This window comes from Tachyglossus aculeatus, chromosome 5 (genome assembly GCF_015852505.1).
Source record: "Tachyglossus aculeatus isolate mTacAcu1 chromosome 5, mTacAcu1.pri, whole genome shotgun sequence".
Classification (NCBI taxonomy): domain Eukaryota; kingdom Metazoa; phylum Chordata; class Mammalia; order Monotremata; family Tachyglossidae; genus Tachyglossus; species Tachyglossus aculeatus.
The window spans coordinates 39,377,679-39,400,880 of record NC_052070.1 but is presented as its reverse complement, the minus strand read 5'-3'; the positions used below and the strand labels follow the sequence as shown (position 1 = coordinate 39,400,880).

Genomic DNA, 23,202 nt, shown 5'->3' with positions numbered 1-23,202 from the left:
GAGTCCCTGCCCCATATGGGTCTCTCAATCTCAATCCCCATTTTATAGCTGAGAGAACTGAGGCCCAGAGAAGTGAAGTGACTTGCCCTAGGTCACACAGCAGACAAATGTGACCCAGCTCTGCCAATTGTCAGCTGTGTGACTGAGCAAGTCACTTAACTTCTCGGTGCCTCAGTTCCCTCATCTGTAAAATGGGGATTAAGACTGTGAGCCCCATGTGGGACAACCTGATCACCTTGTATCCCCCCAGCGCTTAGAACAGTGCTTTGCACATAGTAAGCGCTTAACAAATACCATAAAAAAAGTGGCAGAGCCAGAATTAGAACTCACAACCGTCTGACTCCCAGGACCGTGCTCTCTCCACTACGCCTTGCTGTGAGCCCCACGTGGGGCAACTTGATTACCTTGTATCTACCCCAGCACTTAGAACAATGTTTGGCACATAGTAAGGGCTTAATGAATACCATAATTATTATTATTGAGGCTCGGGACCAGCGACTTGTATCTGGGGTGAGCCCTCTCCCTTTCTTGCACTCCCAGTCTCCTCCATCCTTGCCCCCAGTGAAGGGGTCCCTCCCTCGGGCGCCGTAGAAGTTTGGACCATGGAGACCCCCGAGGATGGGCTGTGCCCCTGGATGCTGGCCCTCGCCCCCCCACCCCTAAAACCCCTTGAATCACCAGCAAGGAGATGGAGGTGCAGAATGCATAAGCACGCAAAATGTTTTGACCAGCCTTCTGATGCCATTGGTTGGGGCGGTGACCCCTCAGTGATGGTGAACTGTCTGGGACCCCCAGTCCCTCCCCTCAAAGACCTGAGGGGATCTCGGGAAAGAGCCAGAGCAGGCAGAGGCCCAGGCGGGAGCGAAGAGTCCAGTCTGGGATGAGAACCCCAGAGTACCGATGAAACTTATGCACCACCCCCAGAAGGAAGGGCTGTCAACACCTGCTCGCCACCAGGACCAGAGCTACCCGAGAGGGCTGAGGGGCTTCCGGAGAGGGGTGGGGTAAAGCAGGGAAGGCTTCCTAGAGGAGGTAAATTTTCTGGAGAGGAAAGGGGACAGGAACTTGAGGCGATGAGTGCATGAGTTGCTCCATTCCAACGGGCCAGTCTCTGTCCCACAGGTGCCCGCCCACTGACGATGCGACCGGGGCATGCCCCACCAGGAGCTCCCCGCCCGGCTCTGCCAGGAGGGAGCCTGGCATGCAGCCCGGAGCCAGCTCCCCCTGGCCACCGCCTTCTACCTGGCTGCATTCAGCTGCCGTCCGGCCCTGGCACTGAAGCGGGTGCGGGCTCTGGGCGAGGAGAGGGAACACCAGGTGGTGGCCACCCTGGAGGCCTGGGGCGGTGGGGAGACCCCCATCCCCTCCATTCACTGTGACCGCATGGCCGTCGTGTCCCTCACTCCAGAACTCGCTGCCACCTTCCTCGCCACCCTCCGTCCTCACACGCCAGCCCCCTCCCCACAGGCTTTCCCCATCCCAGGAGGAGGGGGCTTTGTCCTCTCACAGGGGGGTGAGCCCCTCCTGCTGCCCAGTGGCACCTTTGGGGCCCCCCTCCCTGCTCATAGACCTGGACAGAAGAACATGGAGGGCAGACCCCAAGATGACCAGGTGGCTGCCCGGGCACTGGGTGACCCCTGGGCCTGCAGCAAGTGGGCTTCCTTCCTGCTCAGTGAGGGCCGGTGGGAGGAGTGTGTAACCATCTGCACTCAAGCCCTGGGGGATGGTTCTAAGGTTTTGGAGAACCTGGGGAATGGTCCAACCTCTATGGGACCCCCCTGGGATGGTCTGGTCACTCTAGGGGACCTGGGAGATGGTCCAGCCTTTCTAAATCCCCTGAGGGATGGTGTGGCCACCTTGGGGCCCCCAGGGGATTACATGGCCACTCCGAGGCTCCCAGGGGAGGTTGTCTCCAGCCTGTTGGTCCACCGGGCGGCTGCCCACTTCCTCTCTGGCCTACACTCCAGAAAAGCACTCGAGGACCTGCAAGAAGCCTTCATGGCTAGTCCCCGCTGGGGCAGGAGGCACCTTGAGGAGGCGTTCTCACCCCGGGACGTGGCACGGATCGAGGCCCAGGCCCAGGAGGCGGTGGAATCGGGCTTCTCCGCCTTCCGGGAGGAGATCCGGAGCCGGGAAGAGCCACGGCGGGACAGTGGGCCAGGCCCCCTCCCTGGCGTGGCCCGCACCCTGCGCTTCCTCCTGCACGTGGCCCCAGGGCCGGAGCGAGCGCGGGAGCTGAACGTCCGGCTGGCCGACTGCCTGCTGCTGGCCGGCGACTGGCGAGACGCCCTGGCCCTCTGCGGCGACCTGCTTCTCGTCCAGCGGGCCACCTACCGCAGCACCCTCCTGGCCCTGAGGGGCTTCTGCACCCTCCGAGCCGGGGACCCCGGCCGGGCCCTGGAGGACTTCCAGGCGGTGGTCGGGCACGAGGCTCCGCACCCCGTCAGCTGCGTGCGAGCCCTGTGCGGGCGAGGGCTGCTGCGTGTGCTGGCTGGTAGCCCCTACCTGGGGGCCCGGGATTACATCACTGCCTGCTGGCTGAAGCGGGACGAAGCCGTGCTCACCGTCAAGGCCTACGTGCCCTGGAACCAGAGGGGCTTGCTGCTCACGGTCCTGCAGGAGGAGGGCCACAAAATGCTGCAGAAGAAGCCCACCTCCCTGCCGGCCAGAGCTGGGGCCCATGGGAAGAAGGCGGCAGAGCGGGATGATCACCCCAAGAGAGATGGGTAAGGCCCCTGCCCTGCTAATGCCCTCTTTCCCCAAACCCATCATCATCATCATTATACTTGTGGCTTTTAAGTATTTTTTTGGGTTTGGTTTGTTTTTTTATTCATTCATTCGTTCATTCAATCGTATTTATTGAGCACTTACTGTGTGCAGGGCACTGTACTAAGCTCTTGGGAAGTACAAGTCGGCAACATACAGAGACGGTCCCTGCCCAAGGGGCTCACGGTCTAGAAGGATTAGAACCCAGGCCACCAGCCTTTCGAAGCTGTTACCTTTCCTCTAGGCCACAGCAGGCCTCATGGCATACCTGGTATGATATTTGGTATTTGTTAAGAGTTTACTATGTGCTAAGCGCTTGGATAGATTCAGGCTAATTAGGTTGGACACAGTCTCTGTTCCACATAGGTCTTAATCCCCATTTTACAGATGAGGGAACTGAGGCACAGAGAAATGAAGAAACTTGTCCCAGGTCACGCAGCAGACAAGTGATGAAGCTGGGATTAGAGCCCAGGTCCTTTGGACTCCCAAGCCTGTGCTCTATTCACTCAGCCACAAACATTTACTAATAATAATAATGATAATGGTTTTTGTTAATCACTCACTATATGCCTAGCACTGTTCTAAGTCCTGGATTAGTAAACAAGGTTATCAGATCGTCTTACGTGGGGCTCACAGTCTTAATTCCAGTTTTACAGACAAGGGAACTGAGGCACAGAGAAGTGAAGTGACTTGCCCAAAGTCACACAGCTGACAAGTGGCAGAGCTGCGATTAGAACCCATGACCTCTGACTCCAAAGCCCGGGCTCTTGGCCACTAAGCCACGCTGCTTCTCAATTTACTACTATACTGAGCTGTGGGGTAGTGTCAGACACAGCTCGATATGGGGCTCTCAGTCTAAGTAAGAGGATAAGCAGGGATTGATTTCCTATTTTACAGATGAGGAAGCTGAGGTATGAAGAAGTTAAATGATTTGCCCAAGGCCACACAGCAGGCAAGTGGCCAAGCCTGGCTTAGAACTCAGGACCTCTGATTTCCAGGTTTATGCCCTTTCCAGTGGGCCAGGCTGCTCCTCGAATCCAGCTTTAGTCCCTGGGCAGAATTGGAGTGGAATCATGTTTGCAGTTCCTTACAAATTCATCATGGGAGGGAGTGAGGCCGAGTGGAAAGAGCAGGGGCCTGGGAATCAGGACACCTGGGTTCTGGTCCCAGTTCCATCACTGGCCTCTGGCTGTCAGTCAATCAATCAGTGGTATTTATTGGATGCTTAGTGTGTTTAGAGCACTGTATTTTGTGCTTGGGAGAAGCACATAGTAGAGAAACAGCGTGGCTCGGTGGAAAGAGCACCGGCTTTGGAGTCAGAAGTCATGAGTTCAAATCCCAACTCCACCAATTGTCAGCTGTGTGACTTTGGGCAAGTCACTTCACTTCTCTGGGCCTCAGTTCCCTCATCTGTAAAATGGGGATTAAGACTGTGAGCCCCACGTGGGACAAACTGATCACCTTGTAACCTCTCCAGTGCTTAGAACAGTGGTTGGCATATAGTAAGCACTTAATAAATGCTATTATTATTATTATTATTATTAGGACAGTCAGCATTTAGTACAGTGCCTCCAGAGCTTAGTGCAGTGCCTGACATACAGTAAGTGCTTAACAAATACCATAATTATAATTATTATTACAACAGAGTTGGTAGTTACATTCCCTACCCTCAACAAGCTTTCGGTCTAGAGAGGGGCAACTCACTAGACTGTGAGCCTGCCTTTTAGACTGTGAGCGCGTTGTTGGGTAGGGACCATCTCTATGTGTTGCGGACTTGTACTTCCCAAGTGCTTAGTACAGTGCTCTGCAAACAGTAAGCCCTCAATAAATACAATTGAATGAATGAATTTAACTTCCCTTGGCCTCTGTTTCCTTAGCTCTAAAATTGGGATGATACTACCAACCTCATTGAGTATAGTGAGGATCAAATGGGAGAGTCTTGTCTCCTAAAATGAAGTAGTTTGTGTTTTAGAGAACTTCCTTTTATGGAAAAGTGTAGTACAGTCCCTTGCAGTAGTGCAGAATGCTGACATGGAGTCCAGTCCCCTGCGGCAGGGCAGAAGGATACCAACATTTCTGAAATCACCCTAACAGAGAGATATCTAGCATGTAATCCACTCGAGCGAGAGTTGGAGTCCCCAGCCCCTCCCGCCCTCTTTTCTTCTGGCCTCTGCTGAGTTTACACATCGATATCCATAGCAGCAGCACAACAGGGCCCGCTTCTAGGGAGCTCTCTGTAATGCGGTCGGAAGGCATTCCACCGTTGGCGGTGCCATCCCGCCTGGCTGCCCGTTCCCCCACCTAGCCAATTCCCAAACTTTTCTAAAAAAAGCCCCAGCCTCGGGGTAAGCCTCAGGAAGGGTGTTGGTGTGTCTCTGGAGTTGTCTGTAGGACAGGCCTGAGACCTTGTCCATTTTGGGTTCTCAGTTGTCAACCACAAAATGACACACTTACCTTCACTGCAAGGCACTCACAGCATTTATGGATCCTCTAGATTGTAAACTCACTGTGGGAAGAGAATGTATCTGTTATATTGTCACATTATACTCTCTCAAGTGCTTAGAACTGTGCTCTGCACACAGTAAGTGCTCAATAAATACGATTGATTGGTTGGATGCTAGACGTGAGGAAGACAAGTCACCCAGAGTTGTTCCAAATGGTTTAGTCTAGCTTATCCTCATTCTTACCGCTGATGGGTTTTTTTGTGTTTCTCTTAAATGGTGTTTAGGCACTTACTGTGTGCCAGGCACTATAATAATGATGGCATTTGTTAAGCGCTTACTATGTTCAAAGCACTGTTCTACCCCAGTGCTTAGTACCAGAGCTTAGATACAAGCTAATCAGGTTGGACACGATCTATGTTCCATGTGGGGGCTCACATTCTTAATCTCCACTTTTCAGACCAGGTAACTGAGGCTCAGAGAAGTTACGTGACTTGCCTGAGGTTGCACAGGAGACCTGATTTAGAACCGGAGCTAGATTTAGAACCCAGGTCCTACAGGCCCCCAGGCCCGTGCTCTATCCACTAGGCCACACTGCTTCTCTCAAGTGTCCTGCAGACCCCATTTCCTTAAACAAAATGTTTCATCATGTATTTGGTGCACGTGGTGTTTCTTGGCTTGCATTTAGGTGTTTGGGTTTTTGCTGTTTCCTACATAAAACTTCCAGTCCCTGCAAGGAAGGGGACCATTAATTAGGGCATTTATTAAATGCTTCTTGTGTGTCAAGCCTTGGAGTATATAGAAAATTATCAGAAAGGACACTGGTTCTGTCACAGAACAGGCTCCCAATCTAAGAGGGAGGGAGAGCAGGGATCTTATCTCTGTAGACTGTGAGCCCACTGTTGGGTAGGGACTGTCTCTATATGTTGCCAACTTGTACTTCCCAAGCACTTAGTACAGTGCTCTGCACACAGTAAGTGCTCAATAAATACGATTGATTGATTTTACTTGCAAGGAAACACAGCAGGCCAGGACTCCTGATTACCAGCCCTAAGCTCTTTACACTAGGCCATACTGGGTCTTCTCTTTCTTAATAATTCTGGTACTTGTTAAGTGCTTGCTCTGTGCCAAGCACTTTTCTAAGCGCTGGGATAGATACAAGTTAAGCAGGGGGGACAAAGTCCCTGTCCCACATGGGGATCAAACTCTTAATCCCCATTTTACAGATGAGGTAACTGAGGACCAGAGAATAATAATAATAATAATGGTACTTGTTAAGCCCTTCTAAGTGCCAAGCACTGTTCTAAGCACTGGGGGAGATAGAAGTTAATCAGGTTGGACACAGTCCCTGTCCCACATGGGGCTCACAGCCTCAATCCCCAGTCTGCAAATGAGGTCACTGAGGCACAGAGAAGTGAAGTGACTTGCCAAAGGTCACACAGAAGACATGTGGTGGAGCTGGGATTAGAACCCAGGTCCTTCTGATTCCCAGGCCTGTCTTCTATCTACTAAGCCATGCTATCCCTCCTCCCAGCAGCCAGTTTTCTCTCTGTGTATGTGTGCGCACGTGCATTCGTGCTTGCTCTACCCCTAAGGGTAGAGACCATCCTCTCCTCCCATCCCCCAGAGGACCCTCCTTACTTCTCTGACCAGTAACTGCTCAAATCTCTCCTCCCTCCCCAAGAGACGTATCGGGGGTTCACCAGCTGGCGACCCTCCTGATGGAGCTGGACGAGAAAGACGAGGGGTCCCGCCTCCTGTGCGCTGACGCCCTGTATCTGCTGGGCCGCCTGGAAGAGTCTCACAAGGTGCTGTTGGGGTCCCTCTCCCGGAATGCCCGGGCCCCCCCAGTCCTGGCCCGCCTGGCCCTGCTGCAGATGAGGAGGGGCTTCCTCTATGACAGCCACCAGGTGAGGAGGAAGAGGAGGATGAGGAAGAAGAGGAGAAGGATTTATGAATCAATCGATCACTCCTATTATTCAATCAATCAATCGTATTTATTGAGCGCTTACTGTGTGCAGAGCACTGTACTAAACGCTTGGGAAGTACAAGTCGGCAACACACAGAGACGGTCCCTACCCAACAGTGGGCTCACAGTCTAGAAGGGGGAGACAGAGAACCAAACAAAACATATCAACAAAATAAAATAAATAGAATAGATATGTACAGGTAAAATAAATAGAGTAATAAATACGTACAAACATATATACATCTATACAGGTGCTGTGGGGAAGGGAAGGAGGTAAGGGGAGGGATGGAGAGGGGAAGGAGGGGGAGAGGAAGGAGGGGGCTCAGTCTGGGAAGGCCTCCTGGAGTATTAAGTGTTTACTATGTTCAGAGCACTGTACTAAGAGCTTGAGAGAGCACAATAAGATCATTAAGGGCAGGGAAAGTGTCATATATTATATTCTCCCAAGTGCTTAATACAGTGCTGTGCACATAGTTGTTGTTATTGTTGTCTTTTATACAGTCGAGTCCGACCCATAGCGACACTATGGACATATTTCTAGACTGCGAGCCCACTGTTGGGTAGGGACCATCTCTATATGTTCCCAACTTGTACTTCCCAAGTGCTTAGTACGGTGCTCTGCACACAGTAAGCGCTCAATAAATACGATTGAATGAACGAATGAATCTTCCCAGAGTAACCCACTTTCATCTGCAATCATTCTGGTGGTGTATCCACAGAGTTTTTTTGATAAAAATACGGAAGTGGTTTATCATTGCCTCCTTTGGCGCAGTAAACCTGAGTCTCCGCCCTCGACTCTCTCCCATGCTGCCGCTGCTCAGCACAGAGGAGTTTTGACTTGTAGCAGATTGCCTTCCACTTGCTAGCCACTGCTCAAGCTAGGAATGGAACCAGTAGCCCTCTGCTTGACTCTCCGTCCTGTAGTTGTGGCTGGTAAAGTACTGGAAACTCTCCAGGTGCAACCCTGATAGGGTCTGCCCATAGTAAGTACCCAATAAATAAATCGATTGACTGAATACAACATAGTTGGTAGTCACATTCCCTGACTAAAACAAGCTTAGAGACTGGAGAGGGAGACAGATGTTATAATAAATTACAGATACAGATTAAGAATTTGTATGCAGAGCACCGTACTAAGTGCTGGGAAAGAATGCACAGGTGGAAATTGGACGTGGCTCCTGGCCCTCAGGGGGAATCACAATCTGAAAAAAATGAAAAGGTGGGGGAGGGCCCTGGCGACCCGCATATGAGGAGAGACCATGGCCCTTGGGACTAACAGAAACCAGGCTGCAGAGGAAACCGCTAAAATATCACTCTCCCCAGATCTTAGATCTGGCACAGTTCCTAACCCACACCAAAGGGGCTCACCACTGAAGTGGGAGGGAGAGCAGTATCTTCTTCCCATTTTCCAGATAGGAGAAACAGCGTGGCTTAGTGGAAAGAGTGTGGGCTTGGGAGTCAGAGGCCGTGGGTTCTAATCCCGGCTCTGACACTTATCAATTGTGTGACTTTGGGCAAGACACTTAACTTCTCTGTGCCTCAATTACCTCATCTGTAAAATGAGGATTAAGACTGTGAGCCCCCCGTGGGACAACCTGATTACCTTGTATCCCCCCAGCGCTTAGAACAGCACTTTGCACAGCATGACTCAGTGGGAAGCAGCATGGCTCAGTGGAAAGAGCCCAGGCTTGGGAGTCAGAGATCATGGGTTTTAATCCTGGCTCTACCACAAGTCTGCTGTGTGACCTTCGGCAAGTCACTTCACTTCTCTGAGCCTCAGTTCCCTCATCTGTAAAATGGGGATTAAGGCTGTGAGCCCCATGTGGGATAGCATGATCATCTTGTATTCCCCCCGGCAGTTAGAACAGTGCTTTGCACATAGTAAGCACTTAGTAAATGCCATTATTATTATTATTATTATTATTATTATTATTGTATCTACTCCAGAGCTTAGAACAGTGCTTGGCACATAGTAAGTGCTTAACAAATATCATCATCATCATCAGTTGAGGAAACCAAGGCCCAGAGAGGTGATAAGTGTTACCCCAGGCCGCACAGCAAGCCAGTGACAGAGCTAGGACCAGGACCCAGGTCTTCTGACGCCCAGTCTGGGATTCTTGCCACTAGATCGTGGATCCTCTGTCTGTCATTCATCTTCGTTCAGTTTGAGGGGTTTTGAGGAGGAATTGCTCTGTGGAGGAATTGTTGATGGGCACTTGCTAACCCAGGTTGTGAAAGTGCAGCAATGCCAAAGTTCTCCAACCAGATAGAATTTCTGCTGCTTATTTAAGACTGTCAATGAACTCTTTAATTAACCAATCCACTGAGAACCCAGAGGACACCTAGCCCTCTATGTGATGCTCAGAGTGGGTGATGTATGTGTTTGGGGTGAGGTTTTAATCTGGATTTGTCCGCCCTGCTCTGGCAGGCTTGGAAATGCTGGGAAAGGGCTCTGGGGTCTGGGGAGCAGCTCTGAAATAGGCTGGTTGGGAAAGAGTCTGGGCTGTGGTTTGGGGAGGGAGGGAGGAGAAAGGGAAGAAGACAGGGAGAGGAGGGAGGCAGGGGGGAAGGGGAGAAAAGGAGGAAGAGAGGGAGGAGCGAGAGAGGGAAGCACTTAATATAATACTGTACTCAGCACTTAGTACCAGTGTCTGGCACATAGTAAGTGCTCAACAAATACCATAAACAAACAAACAGTGTGGCCTAGTATTTAGAGCGTTGGCCTAGGAGTCAAAAGGACCTAGGTTCTTAATACGGCTCTGTCACATGCCTGATGTGTGGCCTTGGGTAAGTTGTTTCACTTCTCTGTACCTCAGTTAATTAATCTTTAGAATGGGGATAAAGACCGTGAGCCCCATGTGGGACATGGACTGTGTTCAATCTGGTTAGCGTATACCTACCCCAGGGCTTAGTGCACTGCCTGGCACATAGTGAGCACTTAACAGATACCATAAAAAAAAGAAAGGGAAGGAGGGAAGAAGAGAGAGAGAGAGGGAGGACTCCCAGCTGCCCCACTCATGGAGTGTCCCGTTTTCAGGACTACTGTTTGCTCCCAAAGACCTGGGACCTGGGTCAGTGGGGGGAGCCGGGCTCTGGAGGGGACATGTCCGCCAATAACAGAGCCGGGGTTCACAGAAGCAATCCTCATCGTGGACTAATTGCCTGCCATTTGATTATTTTAGAACAAAAGTTGACCGGTTCCTTTCCCAGGGAGTCAAAATGTCACAAGCTCCTGTGGTCCCGGGCACGTGGGCTGAGCAAAAGGGGAATCCATCACTGGGATGTATAGGAAGAGGGTGCTGCTTGTTTGCTGTGTGGCTGCCTCCTGAGTCAGTCAATCAGTCAATTGTATTTGAGTGCTTACCGTTTGTAAAGCACTGTACTAAGCGCTTGGAAGAGTACAGTACAACAATATAACAGGCACATTCCCTGCCCACAACGAGCTTACAGTCTACAGGGGAAGGCATTAGTATAAAGCAATAAATTACGGAAATATACAGAAGTGCTCTGGGGCTGGGAAGGGGGAAGAAAAAAGGGAGCAAGTCGGTGTGACTCAGTAGGGAGTGAGAGAAGAGGAAAGTGGGGCTTAATAAGGGAAGATCTCTGGGAGGAGATGTGCCTTCAATACGGCTCTGAAATGGGGAGAGTAACTGTCAGATTTGAGGAGGGGGGGGTCGTTCCAGGCTGGAGACAGGATGTGGGCGGCATGTTAGCGGTGAGATAGATGAGATCAAGGTACAGTGAGAAGGTTAGCATTAAGAGTGAAGTGTGTGGGCTGGGTTGTAGTAGAAGAGTAGTGAGGTGAGGTAGGAGGGGGCAAGGGGATTGAGTGCTTTAAAGCCAAAGGTGAGGTGTTTCAGTTTGATGCGGAGGGGGATGGGCAACCACTGGAGGTACTTGAGGAGAGGGGAAATGTTCCCCTGAATGGCCTGAATGTTCCCTCCCTGGGGCTTTGGAGGATGGCTGCTTGTCCATTTTCACACCAGGATCACCGTCATGTTTCCAGCCCTCCCAGGCTCTGCATCATAGAGCTACGACACCAGGCACTTGTGTCTGGCATGTTTGTTTAAAAAAAAACATAATAGTGGTATTTGTTAAGTGCTTTCTCTGTGCCAAGTGTAGTACTAAGATAGGTAGAAGATAATCACGTCAGATGTAGACCCTCTCCCTCATCCGGTTCGCGGTTGAAGTAGGAAGGAGAACATCTCCATTTTACAGATGAGGAAACTGAGGCCCGGGGAAGTGAAGTAACTTGCTTAAGGTCACACAACAGGCAAGTGGTGGAGGTGGGATTAGAACCCAGGTCCTCTGACTCCCGGGCCTGTGTTCTTTCCCCTGGGCAGTGCTCCACCTCGGGTCCTATTACCAGGTCCCAACAGTTCTGGAGCAAGTGGGGAGATCGGGGACAACCCACCCCCACCCCCCGACTCCTGTCCCTGGAGAAATTCCCAGTAAACGTAAAGGTTCTGTGAACTTCCACAGAGACCCTTTCCTGTGCATCTTTATGATACTGTTCTACCTTATCTACATAATGCACATGACATAACGTACGGTTACTGTTTTTAGGTAGGCAGAGGCCCACCCAGTGATCGTGGCGCCTTCAGTCCATCCGTATGTGTAGAGTAAAGAAATGTAATGTAAAGGAAAGAGAGATAAAAGGAAGTTATATAACCAGACCCCTAGACATAATAATACTGGTATTTATTAAGCACTTATTATATGTTAAGCAATGTACAAAGCACTGGAGTAGATAGAAGATAATCCAATAAGGCACTGTCCCTATACCTCTCAGGGCCCACAGTACGAGGGGAAAGAGCTGCTTTGGGGGAAGAGGAAACCTTTAGGTGTGAGTGGCCCATTAGTTGGTTTGGGGTTACTGAGCTGGATAATTTATTATTATTATTATTATTATTATTATTATTATTATTATTATTAATTTTTCACCTATTTTGAGCTACTATGTTCTGGACTGAGAGCCCATTGTTGGGTAGGGATTGTCTCTGCTGCTGAATTGTACTTTTCAAGCGCTTAGTATGGTGCTCTGCCCAGAGTAAGCACTCAATAAATACAATTGAATGAGTGAATGAAGAATGGAGGTAGCTACAAGATTGAGTTCAGACAGACTCAGTCCCAACCAGAATTCACAATCCACCTTATCTCCATTTTCAGATGAGGAAACAGGCCCAAAGAGGTTAAGTGACTTGGCCACGGTCACACAGCAGGACAGTGGCAGAGCTGGGATCCCACCCAGATCTCCTGGCACCAAGTCACATGCTCTTTCCTCTAGGCTAGGCTGCCTCTTAACCTGTGCTTCCTGCCCCCTCCAGTCGGGAGAACTGAGACCAAGCAATGAGTGAGCGTTGAGTCTGAGCACTGGGATAACTGGCTATGAAAATGTTCCTGGTGGGTGTTGGACTTTTTGCCAGGTCTTCATTTTATCTGGTTTTCCAAATAAGCAGTGAGGTCAAGTGGAAAGAGCACAGACCTGGGTTCTAATCTCGGCTCTGCCACTTGTCTGCTGTGTGACCTTGGGCAAGTCACTTAACTTCTCTGTTCCTGTTACCCCAGCTGTAAAATGGGGATTAAGACTGCAAGCTCCATGTGGGACAGGAGGGACCGTGTCCAACCATTCATTCATTCAATCGTATTTATTGAGCGCTTACTGTGTGCAGAGCACTGTACTAAGCTTGGGAAGTACAAGTTGGCAACCCGATTTGCTTGTATCCATCCCGGCACTTAGTACAGTGTTTATGCACACAGTAAATGCTTAACAAATGCCACAATAATGACACGATGAAGGAAGGGAGGATATGTTATGTGCCTGCTTTGAGTAAGTAGAGTCCAGGCCTATAGGTATTCCATTTCATCACTTGGAATTCTACTACTTCTGGGGACTCTAGTCACTGGAGTTACTCTTGTTCTCTTAAATGAGAGGGTTATAAGGCAATCAAGCAAAACAGCTCAGAAGGGTCGGTCTCAGGGAGTGAAGGGGCAAATTCAAGGCCCAGAGCCCTGTGCTTCCTTTCAGATTTTATGTCTGAAATCTCACGGCTAACAGCAGCTTCTTTCAAACAAAGGCGGGCCTGTACTTTTTTTCTTTCTTTCTTTCTCCCTCTGTATGTGTGCATATATGTACCGTTTGAAGGTGATGTGCCTGGCAATGTCTCTATTTTCACATGAGGGAGTGACTGAAAAGATGGATTCCTAAGGGGCAGGAATCATGTCTTTTGCTCTTATACTCCTCCAGGTACCCTCTCCAGCGCTCTGCTCACCCCAGTACAGTGCTCAGGAAACAGTAGGTGCTCAGCACATTAAACATTACTGAATTAACTGATGCAAAATACACATTCCATTCCACACTGGGAATGGAAAAATCCCACTTTGCCCCGCTGTGGGTTTGCCACCTGAAAGGCCTCCTGCTGTTAACAATTCTGCCTCCAGTCACCCAATGTACCATAAGCCTCTCTGCTCCAGGAGAGCAAACCTCTTCCGACCGCTGCCCTCCAGGCTGGTCCACCTGCTGCTGCGGTCTTCCCCCTCCAAGCTGCTCCATCTGCTGCTCTGGTCTCCCCGTTGTCAGCTGATCTGCCCAAGGATGGAGCCTGGGCTGCCCTGATCTGGAAACAATCTGCGTGCCCCCTTTCAGCTCACCACCCAGCAGCCGCTTCCGTGCCCGTCTGTCCTTCTTTCCCTGCTGTGTCCCGCCCAACGGACACTTGTGTGAGGGGCGAGACCTCAGACCAACGCTGGCGGATGAAAGGCCTCAGCCCGTGGGGCCCCAAGTTGAGGAGGAAATAGAGCCTCCCCACTTCCTTCTCGGGGAGTATTTGATCCTAATTGGTTAATGAGACGCAGAGCATCTTTGATGTTTAAAATCAAACACGTGTTTCTGGAAAAACGGTTCTAGGCTTAAACCTTCACGGGGCTGAGCTCTGACTTGCACTGTCCTCCTGGTCTGTCACCTGAAGCACTTCCTCCTGCTCAACATTTTCCAGCAGCCACTGAACTTCATTAGCTCCTCCTCATAATAATAATAATAATAATAATGGCATTTGTTAAGTGCTTACGATGTGCCAGGCACCGTACTAAGCGCTGGGGTGGGTACAAGCAAATGGGGTTGGACACGGTCCCTGTCCTGTGTGGGGCTCACAGTCTCAATCCGCTTTTTACAGATGAGGTAATTGAGGTCCAGAGAAGTGAAGTGACTTGCCTAAGGTCACACAGCAGACAAGTGGTGGAGCTGGGATTAGAACCTCCTATTAGGCTTGTGCTCTTTCCACTATGCCATGCTGCTTCTCAAGAGGCATTTGATTGTCAGCACTCCCAACCTGGGTGAGCCCCCGATCTCTTCAGTGACCCAGGAAGGACCACCCATCACCCCTGACTCTCCCCTCTCCATCTTTGACTCTCCCTCCAGTGACCCATCAGAGACCACCCAACACCCCGACTCTGCCCATTCCAGCCCTGATTCAATCAATCAATAGTATTTATTGAGTGCTTACTGTGTGAAGAGCACTGTACTAAACACTTGCCCACCAAGACCTTACTGTCTAGAAGGGGAGGCATACATCACTATAAATTTTGGCTATGTTCCAAAGTGCTGTGGGGCTGAATATCAAGTGCTTAAAGGACACAGATCCATGCAAACTGGCAGGGACCATCCAATACTTTCTGACTCTCCCCTCTTCATTCCTGACTCAATCAATCAATGGTATTTTTTGAGTGCCTACTGTGCACAGAGCACTGAGGTAAGCACTGGGGAGAGTACAATACAACAGAGTTGGTAGGTATGTTCCCTGCCCCGCAAGAGCACACAGTCTAGAGGGGGAGGCATACATTAAAATTACTTTTAGATTTATACATAGATGCTGAGGAGCTGAGGATGGGGGAAATATCAAGTGCTTAATAAGGCATTTTGTTAAGTGCTTACTAAGTGCCAAGCACTGTTCTAAGTGCTGGGGTAGATACAAGGTGATCAGGTTGTCCCACATGGGACTCATAGTCTTAATCCCCATTTTACAGATGAGGGAACTAAGGCACAGAGAAGTTATGTGATTTGCCCAACGTCACCCAGCAGAGACGTGACGGAGCTAGGATTAGAACACATGTCCTCCAACTCCCAATCCTGTGTTCCCAATCCCAATCCTGCTTCTCCTTAAAGGATTCAGATCCATCTGCCAGCAAAGACCACCAAATGTCCCTGGCTCTCCCCTCTCCACCTTAAATCTACCCTCCAGTGACCCAGCATGGACTATTGAACACCCCTCACTCTCCTCTCTCCATCCCAAATTCTCCCAGCTTGGACCATCCAACACCATGACATTTTGCTTTCCTTAGGAACTAGAAATATTTGGATAGCCTCCTGTGTTTCCTGCTAACTGTGGTATGTTTGAACTAGTTTGGTGTGGTCTGGCTGTCCTTTGGGGCTGGTGGCTGACTCTGTGTCTCCTCCAGTAAACTAGAGGCATGGTTGAGTCCATTCCTCAATGGGAGAGCCAGGAACCAGACCAGAAGGCAAGCCAGATTTGATTGGAAGTTATTAGTATTAACCATTATTGTTATTTAATAATAGTAATACTTAATAATAATAATTGTGATATTTGTTAAGCACTTACCGTGTGCCAGCCAATGTACTAAGTGCTGGGATGGATACAAGAAAATCAGGTTGGACACAGCCCCGTCCCTCTTGGGGCTCACAGTCTTAATCCCCATTTTACAGATGAGGTAATTGAGGCACAGAGAAGTGAAGTGACTGGTCCACAGTCACTCAACAGACAAGTGGCAGAGCCTGGATTAGAACCCATGACCTTCTAAGTTGCAAGCTCATGTTAGGGAAGTGGGCTCATTTGTTCTTCGGGACAGATTCTCTGAATCTCTCAATCAATCAAACAATCATATTTATTGAGTTGCTTACTGTGTGCAGAGCACTGTACTAAGTGCTTGGGAGAGTACAATATAACAATATAATAGACACATTCCCTGCCCACAATGAGCTTACTCTCTCCTTCCTTCCACTCCTTGGTTGGAAACCTCAGTAGGGGAGAAAACAGAAAGAGTGGGAGGCAGAGAGGGAAAGAGAAAAACAGTGAGATTGAGAAAGTCCTAGAGACGGAGAGAGAGAAACTAAGCTAAATCACCTGGCTCTCGCTCTCCTTCCTAACAATTGAGCCCGGGCCTCCAGGGCCATTAAGCCACTTTTCCCTGACCCCATGGAGTCTGTGTCCCAGCTGCTGGGCCAAGGGGAAGGGCAAGGATGTCAGATCCCCGAGGAAGGACGTGAGCCACGGGCTGGAGGTGGTAGACTTGAGAATGAGGCCCAGTGAGAAGATGAAGTTGGGAGGAACGAAGAGCGTGAGCTGGGGTGTAGTGGGAGAAGGGAATGGGTGAGTAGTTAGGAGAGAGTTGATGTAGTTCCTTAAAGCTAGTAGTCAGGAACAGGTATGTGTCTGAGGGTTGTGGAGATGTGCTGAACCGATGTTTTAGAAAACTCATCCAAGGAGAGGTTTGAAATGTGGAATGGAGAGGGTAGAGACCAGAGGCAGGGAGATCAGCAAGGAGGCCAGTACTGGAATTAAACGGGGCTCAAGGGGCCGGCCTGCGGTGGAGGTGGTTTCTCTGGTTTGACAATCTCTCCTGTTCTCACTGGGGAAGCTGATCCGGAAGGTCATCCAGCTCGGGGACACTTCGTGCCTCCAGCCCATCCTGGAGGTGTTCCCGGAGGAAGATCGGATGCGGCTGCAAGCCCACTGCCACGCCAGGGCCCTGGTCATCCTTGACCACAAGGAGGGGGACACGTACATCAAGGAGGCCGTGGCGTACCTCTCGCTTGCCATCATCGCTTCTGGTAAGGGGACCGGGCAGGGCACTTTTGTCTGCCGCAGCAGGTAACCGGGAGAGGGGCAGGTGGTTGCTGTGGGCCATGGGAGTAGGGGGCTGGTGGGGTAAGGGAGGAGGCAGCAGGGGGTCACTGGAGAAACTTAAACATCAGCTGCGCAGATGTCCATCTTTCTGCATCCCATACCAGGCATTCTTCTTAGTTGTAGTCATGGTATTCATTAAATGTTTCCTAAATCCAGAGCAATGTGCTAAATGCAGGGGCAACTGCACAGGTGAATTTTGACTTGTAGCAGATTGCCTTCCACTCCCTAGCCACTGCCCAAGCTAGCAATAAAGAGCACAGGCTTGGAAGTTAGAGGTCATGGGTTCTAATTCCAGCTCAGCCACTTATCAGCTGTTTGACTTTGGGCAATCAATCAATCGTATTTATTGAGCTCTTACTGTGTGCAGAGCACTGTACTAAGCGCTTGGGAAGTACAAGTTGGCAACATGTAGAGACAGTCCCTACACAACAGTGGGCTCACAGTCTACAAGGGGGAGAAAGAGAACAAAACCAAACATATTAACAAAATAAAATAAATAGAATAGATATGTACAAGTAAAATAAGTAAATAAATAGAGTTATAAATATGTATAAACATATATACATATATATAGGTGCCGTGGGGAAGGGAAGGAGGTAAGAAAGGGGGATGGAGAAGGGGAGGAGAGGGAGAGGAAGGAGGGGGCTCAGTATGGGAAGGCCTCCTGGAGGAGGTGAGCTCTCAGTAGGGCCTTGAAGGGAGGAAGAGAGCTAGCTTGGCGGATGTTGGGAGGGAGGGCATTCCAGGCCAGGGGGATGACGTGGGCCGGGAGTCGACGGTGGGACAGGCGAGAACGAGGCACGGTGAGGAGATTAGCGGCAGAGGAGCGGAGGGTGCAGGCTGGGCTGGAGAAGGAGAGAAGGGAGGTGAGGTAGGAGGGGGCGAGGTGATGGACAGCCTTGAAGCCCAGGGTGAGGAGTTTCTGCCTGATGTGCAGATTGATTGGTAGCCACTGGAGATTTTTGAGGAGGGGAGTAACATGCCCAGAGTGTTTCTGGACAAAGACAATCCAGGCAGCGGCGTGAAGTATGGATTGAAGTGGGGAGAGACACGAGGATGGGAGACTGGAGAGGAGGCTGATACAGTAGTCCAGATGGGATAGGATGAGAGCTTGAACGAGCAGGGTAGCGGTTTGGATGGAGAGGAAAGGGCGGATCTTGGCAATGTTGCGGAGCTGAGACCGGCAGGTTTTGGTGATGGCTTGGATGTGAGGGGTGAACAATAGAGCGGAGTTGAGGATGACACCAAGGTTGCGGGCCTGTGAGACGGGAAGGATGGTAGTGCCATCAACAGAGATGGGAAAGTCAGGGAGAGGGCAGGGTTTGGGAGGGAATACAAGGAGTTCAGTCTTGGACATGTTGCGTTTTAGGTGGCTGGCAGACATCCAGATGGAGATGTCCTGAAGGCAGGAGGAGATGCGAGCCTGGAGGGAGGGAGAGAGAGCAGGGGCAGAGATGTAGATTTGGGTGTCATCAGCGTAGAGATGATAGTTGAAGCCATGGGAGCGAATAAGGTTACCAAGGGAGTGAGTATAGATCGAGAACAGAAGGGGACCGAGAACCGAACCTTGAGGAACCCCCACCTGCAAAAGAGACTGAGAAAGAATGACCGGAGAGATAAGAGGAGAACCAGGAGAGGACGGAGTCTGTGAAGTCAAGGTTGGATAGCATGTTCATTCATTCATTCATTCATTCATTCAATTGTGTTGAGGAGAAGGGGGTGGTCCACAGTGTTGAAGGCAGCTGAGAGGTCGAGGAAGATTAAGATAGAGTAGGAGCCGTTAGATTTGGCAAGCAGAAGGTCATTGGTGACCTTTGAGAGGGCAGTTTCCATGGAATGTAGGGGACGGAAGCCAGACTGGAGGGGGTCGAGGAGAGAGTTCGTGTTGAGGAATTCGAGGCAGTGCGTGTAGACGACTCGTTCAAGAAGTTTGGAAAGGAATGGTATGAGGGAAATGGGGTGATAACTAGAAGGTGAGGTGGGGTCAAGAGAGGGTTTTTTTAGGATGGGAGAGACATGGGCATGTTTGAAGGCAGAGGGGAAGGAACCAGTGGAGAGTGAGCGGTTGAAGATGGAAGTTGAGGGGAGAAGGGATGGAGTGAGAGATTTCATGAGATGAGAGGGATTGGGGTCAGAAGCACAGGTGGCCGGAGTAGCACTTGAGAGGAGGGAGGAGAGCTCCTCTGAGGATACTGCTGGGAAGAGAGTAGCAGAGAGTGTTGAGAGCCGGGGGGTTGGGGGGGGGGGGGGGAAATGACTTTGGGGAGGTCGGACCAGATGGATTTAATTTTATTAATGAAGTAGGAGGCCAGATTGTTGTGGGTGAGGGAAGGAGGAGGGGGAGGAACCGGGGGCCTGAGAAGGGAGTTGAATGTATGGAAGAGTTGATGGGGATGATGGGCATGGGTGTCAATAAGGGAGGAGAAATAGTTTTGTCTGGCAGAGGAGAGGGCTGAGTTAAGGCAGGAAAGAATAAACTGGAAGTGAACGAGGTTGGCATGGTGTTTAGACTTTCACCAGCAGCGTTCAGCAGCTCGAGCATAAGATCGAAGGAGGCGGACAGTGGCAGTGATCCAGGGTTAGTGGTACAAGAGCGGTGAAGGGAAAGGGGAGCGAGTGAGTCTAGCTGAGTAGAAAGGGTAGAGTTGAGAGCAGTAATCTGATCATCAAGATTGGGTAGAGAGGAGAGGGAGGCGAGGTGGGGTGTGAGGTGCTCAGAAAGATGGATGGGGTCAAGAGAGCGGAGATCTCTGTGAGGGAGTAATATGGACTTACAGGGGAAAGGAGTGTGAGTGAGGAGGCAGGTGAGAAGATTATGATCAGAGAGAGGGATTTCAGAGTTGGTGAGGGTAGACACAGTGCAGCGGTAGGAGATGATGAGGTCGAGGGTATGACCAAGTTGGTGAGTGGGCGAGGTGGGGTGGAGCAAGAGGTTGGCAGCGTCAAGGAGAGATAGAAGGCGGGCGGCAGAGGAGTCACCAGGGATATCCATGTGGATGTTGAAGTCTCCGAGAATCAGAGTGGGCATGGAAAAGGAGAGAAAGAACGTGAGGAAGGGGTCAAAATCGTTAAAGAAGTTGGAGGTGGGGCCCGGGGGGTTGGTAGATGACTGCTACAAGAATCTGGAGGGGGTGGTAGAGGCGAATAATTTGGGCTTCAAAGGCCTCCATCTTATGTGTTCTTCCTTTCTCCCATCCTTTCTCCACCCTTATCTCTCTCTTTCCTCCCTTCTCTCCCTCCTATTCTCCCCTTCTCTCCCTCCCTCCCTCTCTCTTTCCTTCCCTCCCTCTTTCCCTCCCTCTGTCCTACATTAGTCGTGTTTAAGAAAGAAGACACCAGAGGGCGCCACATTCCCGTCCTCTGCTTCTGGAATAACTTGAAATCTCTTTCGCAGAGGACTGGGAAGGAGCCTTCAGAGAATCATCATTACTGCTTTCTGGAGGGAAATCCCAGCAGGAGCGGTAGTCTCAGCTGAAGTCACTGGGCCACTTAATTTGAGCAGTCAGGAGGACCTGAGTTCTAATTCTGACTCTGCCACTTATCTGCTGGGTGACCTTGGGCAAGTAATAATAATAATGGTATTTGTGAAGCGCTTACTATGTGCAAAGCGCTGGGGGGATACAAAGCCACTTCACTTCTCTGGGCCTCAGTTCCCTCATCTGTAAAATGGGGATTAAGACTGTGAGCCCCATATGGGACAGGGACTGTGTCCAACCCAATTCGCTTGTATCCATCCCAGCGCTTAGAACAGTGCCTGATGCATAGCAAGCACTTAACAGATACCACAATTATTAGAAGCAGCATTGCTCAGTGGAAAAAGCATGGGCTTGGGAGTCAGAGCCCATGGATTCGAATCCCAGCTCCGCCATTTGTCAGCTGTGTGACCTCGAGCAAGCCACTTAACTTCTCTGTGCCTCATTTCCCCCATCTGTAAAATGGGGATTAAGACTGTGAGCCCCACGTGGGACAACCTGATCACCTTGCATCCCCCAGCACTTAGAACAGTGCTTTGTGCATAGTAAGCACTTAACAAATACCATCATCATCATCATTAATACTGGCTCTCCCAGGAGAGCCGTAAATTCATCCCTTAGGCCTCTGCTGTGTATGTCCTACATGGGGTTCACAATCTATTTTATCCCCATGTTACAGATGAAGAAACTGAGACCCAGAGAGGTTAAGGGACTCGCCCCTAGTCACACTAGCAGGGCAGTGGCAGAGCGGAGACTAGAACCCTGGGCACCTAATACAAGGCCAGGGGTCCCTCTGCTGAGCCTTTTCTGTCTCCCATTCACTGCTCTCTCCCCTGGACCCCACCGTGGAAGTGAGCACAAGCCTGCCTTCCAACACAACAGAGATTCTTCATCTCCAAGGAATCATTCATTTGACAAGTGGCAGAGGGGCAAATATCCAACTACTAAGCCACCTCCACCCCCCGACTAGCTTGGTACAATCCATTGCATGTGTTGGATATTCCACTCCCCTCCAGGCCTTTCAAAGAAGGCAGTGGTAAACCACTACCTTATTTTTACCAAGAAAACTCTCTGGTTACACTACCAAAGCAATAGCAGATGGAGGTGGGGTGTTCTGGGAGAGATGCATTGATGGAGTCGCTGTGGGTCTAAGACGACTCGACAGCATAAGACAAGGTCTTTCCCTGGAGGGGTTTGCGGTCTACTGGTCCCCAGGATTTCCCTGGCAATGCCGTGGATTCCCTTCTGACTCCGGACTAAGTGGAAGATGTTCCACCATGAGGCACATCTCCGACCCCAGAGAGGAGGGATGGCAGGTGGCTGCCCGGGCAGAGAATGAGCTGAGGGAAAAGGGTAACTTCAGATCGGAGACAACCCAGTCCACCTTCCCCTGACTAACTGCAGGCTCTCAGGGGAATCAGAGCAGAAATGGGGCATCCTTCAGGAAGGCTGGGCTCCAAGGGCATGGAATTAGGTTGCTTCAATCCCTGTTGGCAAGAAAATGAATAATAATAATAATTGTGATTTTTTTAAGCACTGACTATGTGCCAAGCACTTTAATAATAATAATAATGATGGCATTTGTTAAGCGCTTAGTATGTGCAAATCACTGTTCTAAGCACTGGGGGGATACAAGGTGATCAGGTTGTCCCGCATTGGGCTCACAGTCTTAATCCTTATTTTACATATGAGGTCACTGAGGCTCAGAGAAGTTAAGTGACTTGCCCAAGGTCACACAGCAGACGTGTGGCAGAGTTGGGATTCAAACCCATGACCTCTGACTCCAAAGCCAGTGCTCTTTCCACTGAGCCACGCTGCTTCTGTACTAAGCACTGGGGCAGATACAAGGTGATCAGATCGGACACAATCCTTGTCCACACAGGCCTCACGGTCTAAAAAAGAGGGCAAATAGGAATATCCATTTTACAGGTAAGGAAACTGGAGCAGTGGAAAGTGACTTGCCTAAATCCACACAGCAAACAAGTGGCAGTGATTCCTAGGCCCATGCTCTTTTAACTAGGCCACACTGTCAAATATACTCAGAGGGACACCTCCATCATCATCAACTCCTTCTTCCTCTTTCTTCTCCTCCCCGCATTAATCCGTAGCATTTGCTAAGCACCTACTGTGTGTGGAGGCCGAGAAAAGACTGCAGCCGAGCACTGGACTGGCTGCTACTTTGCGCAGGGAACACTATATTGGACACCTCAGGTGGACAGACCACTGCAGTCAGCACTGGGGAGAGTGCAATGGTGATATTAGTGACAGCATTTCTTGACCACCCACTGAGGCCAATGCCCTGTACTTGGGAAAATGCAACATAAAGCAGTGTCATGTTCCCTGCCCACAAGGAGCTCACACTCTAGAGGAGGAGAGAGACATAAAATAGGCATATTTCCAATCGGTGTAATCAAAAGGAATAATTGAGTGCATACTGAATACATCACCAGAGAGGAAAGAGGAGAACCAGGACTTTTCCAATAGTAACTGTCTTGTCTTATGCTGTCGAGTAATCTCTGACCCATATCAATGCTGGTAGTGGTATCTATAGAGTTTTCTTCATCAAAATACGGAAGTGGTTTACTATTGCCTCTTTCCACCCGCTGTCCTCGACTCTCTCCCATGCTGCTGCT

The 23,202-nt window shown here is 50.2% G+C and overlaps 1 protein-coding gene across 1 annotated transcript in view; it reads left to right on the top strand.

Annotated features, from left to right (window-relative positions):
* The first annotated feature begins 1,152 nt into the window (after positions 1 to 1,152).
* Positions 1,153 to 23,202, top strand: part of TTC34 (tetratricopeptide repeat domain 34) — a 39,347-nt gene continuing 17,297 nt past the window's right edge. The window contains exons 1-3 of the mRNA XM_038747191.1: positions 1,153 to 2,726; positions 6,892 to 7,117; positions 16,828 to 17,020. Coding sequence (XP_038603119.1) covers positions 1,153 to 2,726; positions 6,892 to 7,117; positions 16,828 to 17,020 — 1,993 coding nt within the window. The remainder of the gene's footprint in view (positions 2,727 to 6,891; positions 7,118 to 16,827; positions 17,021 to 23,202) is intronic.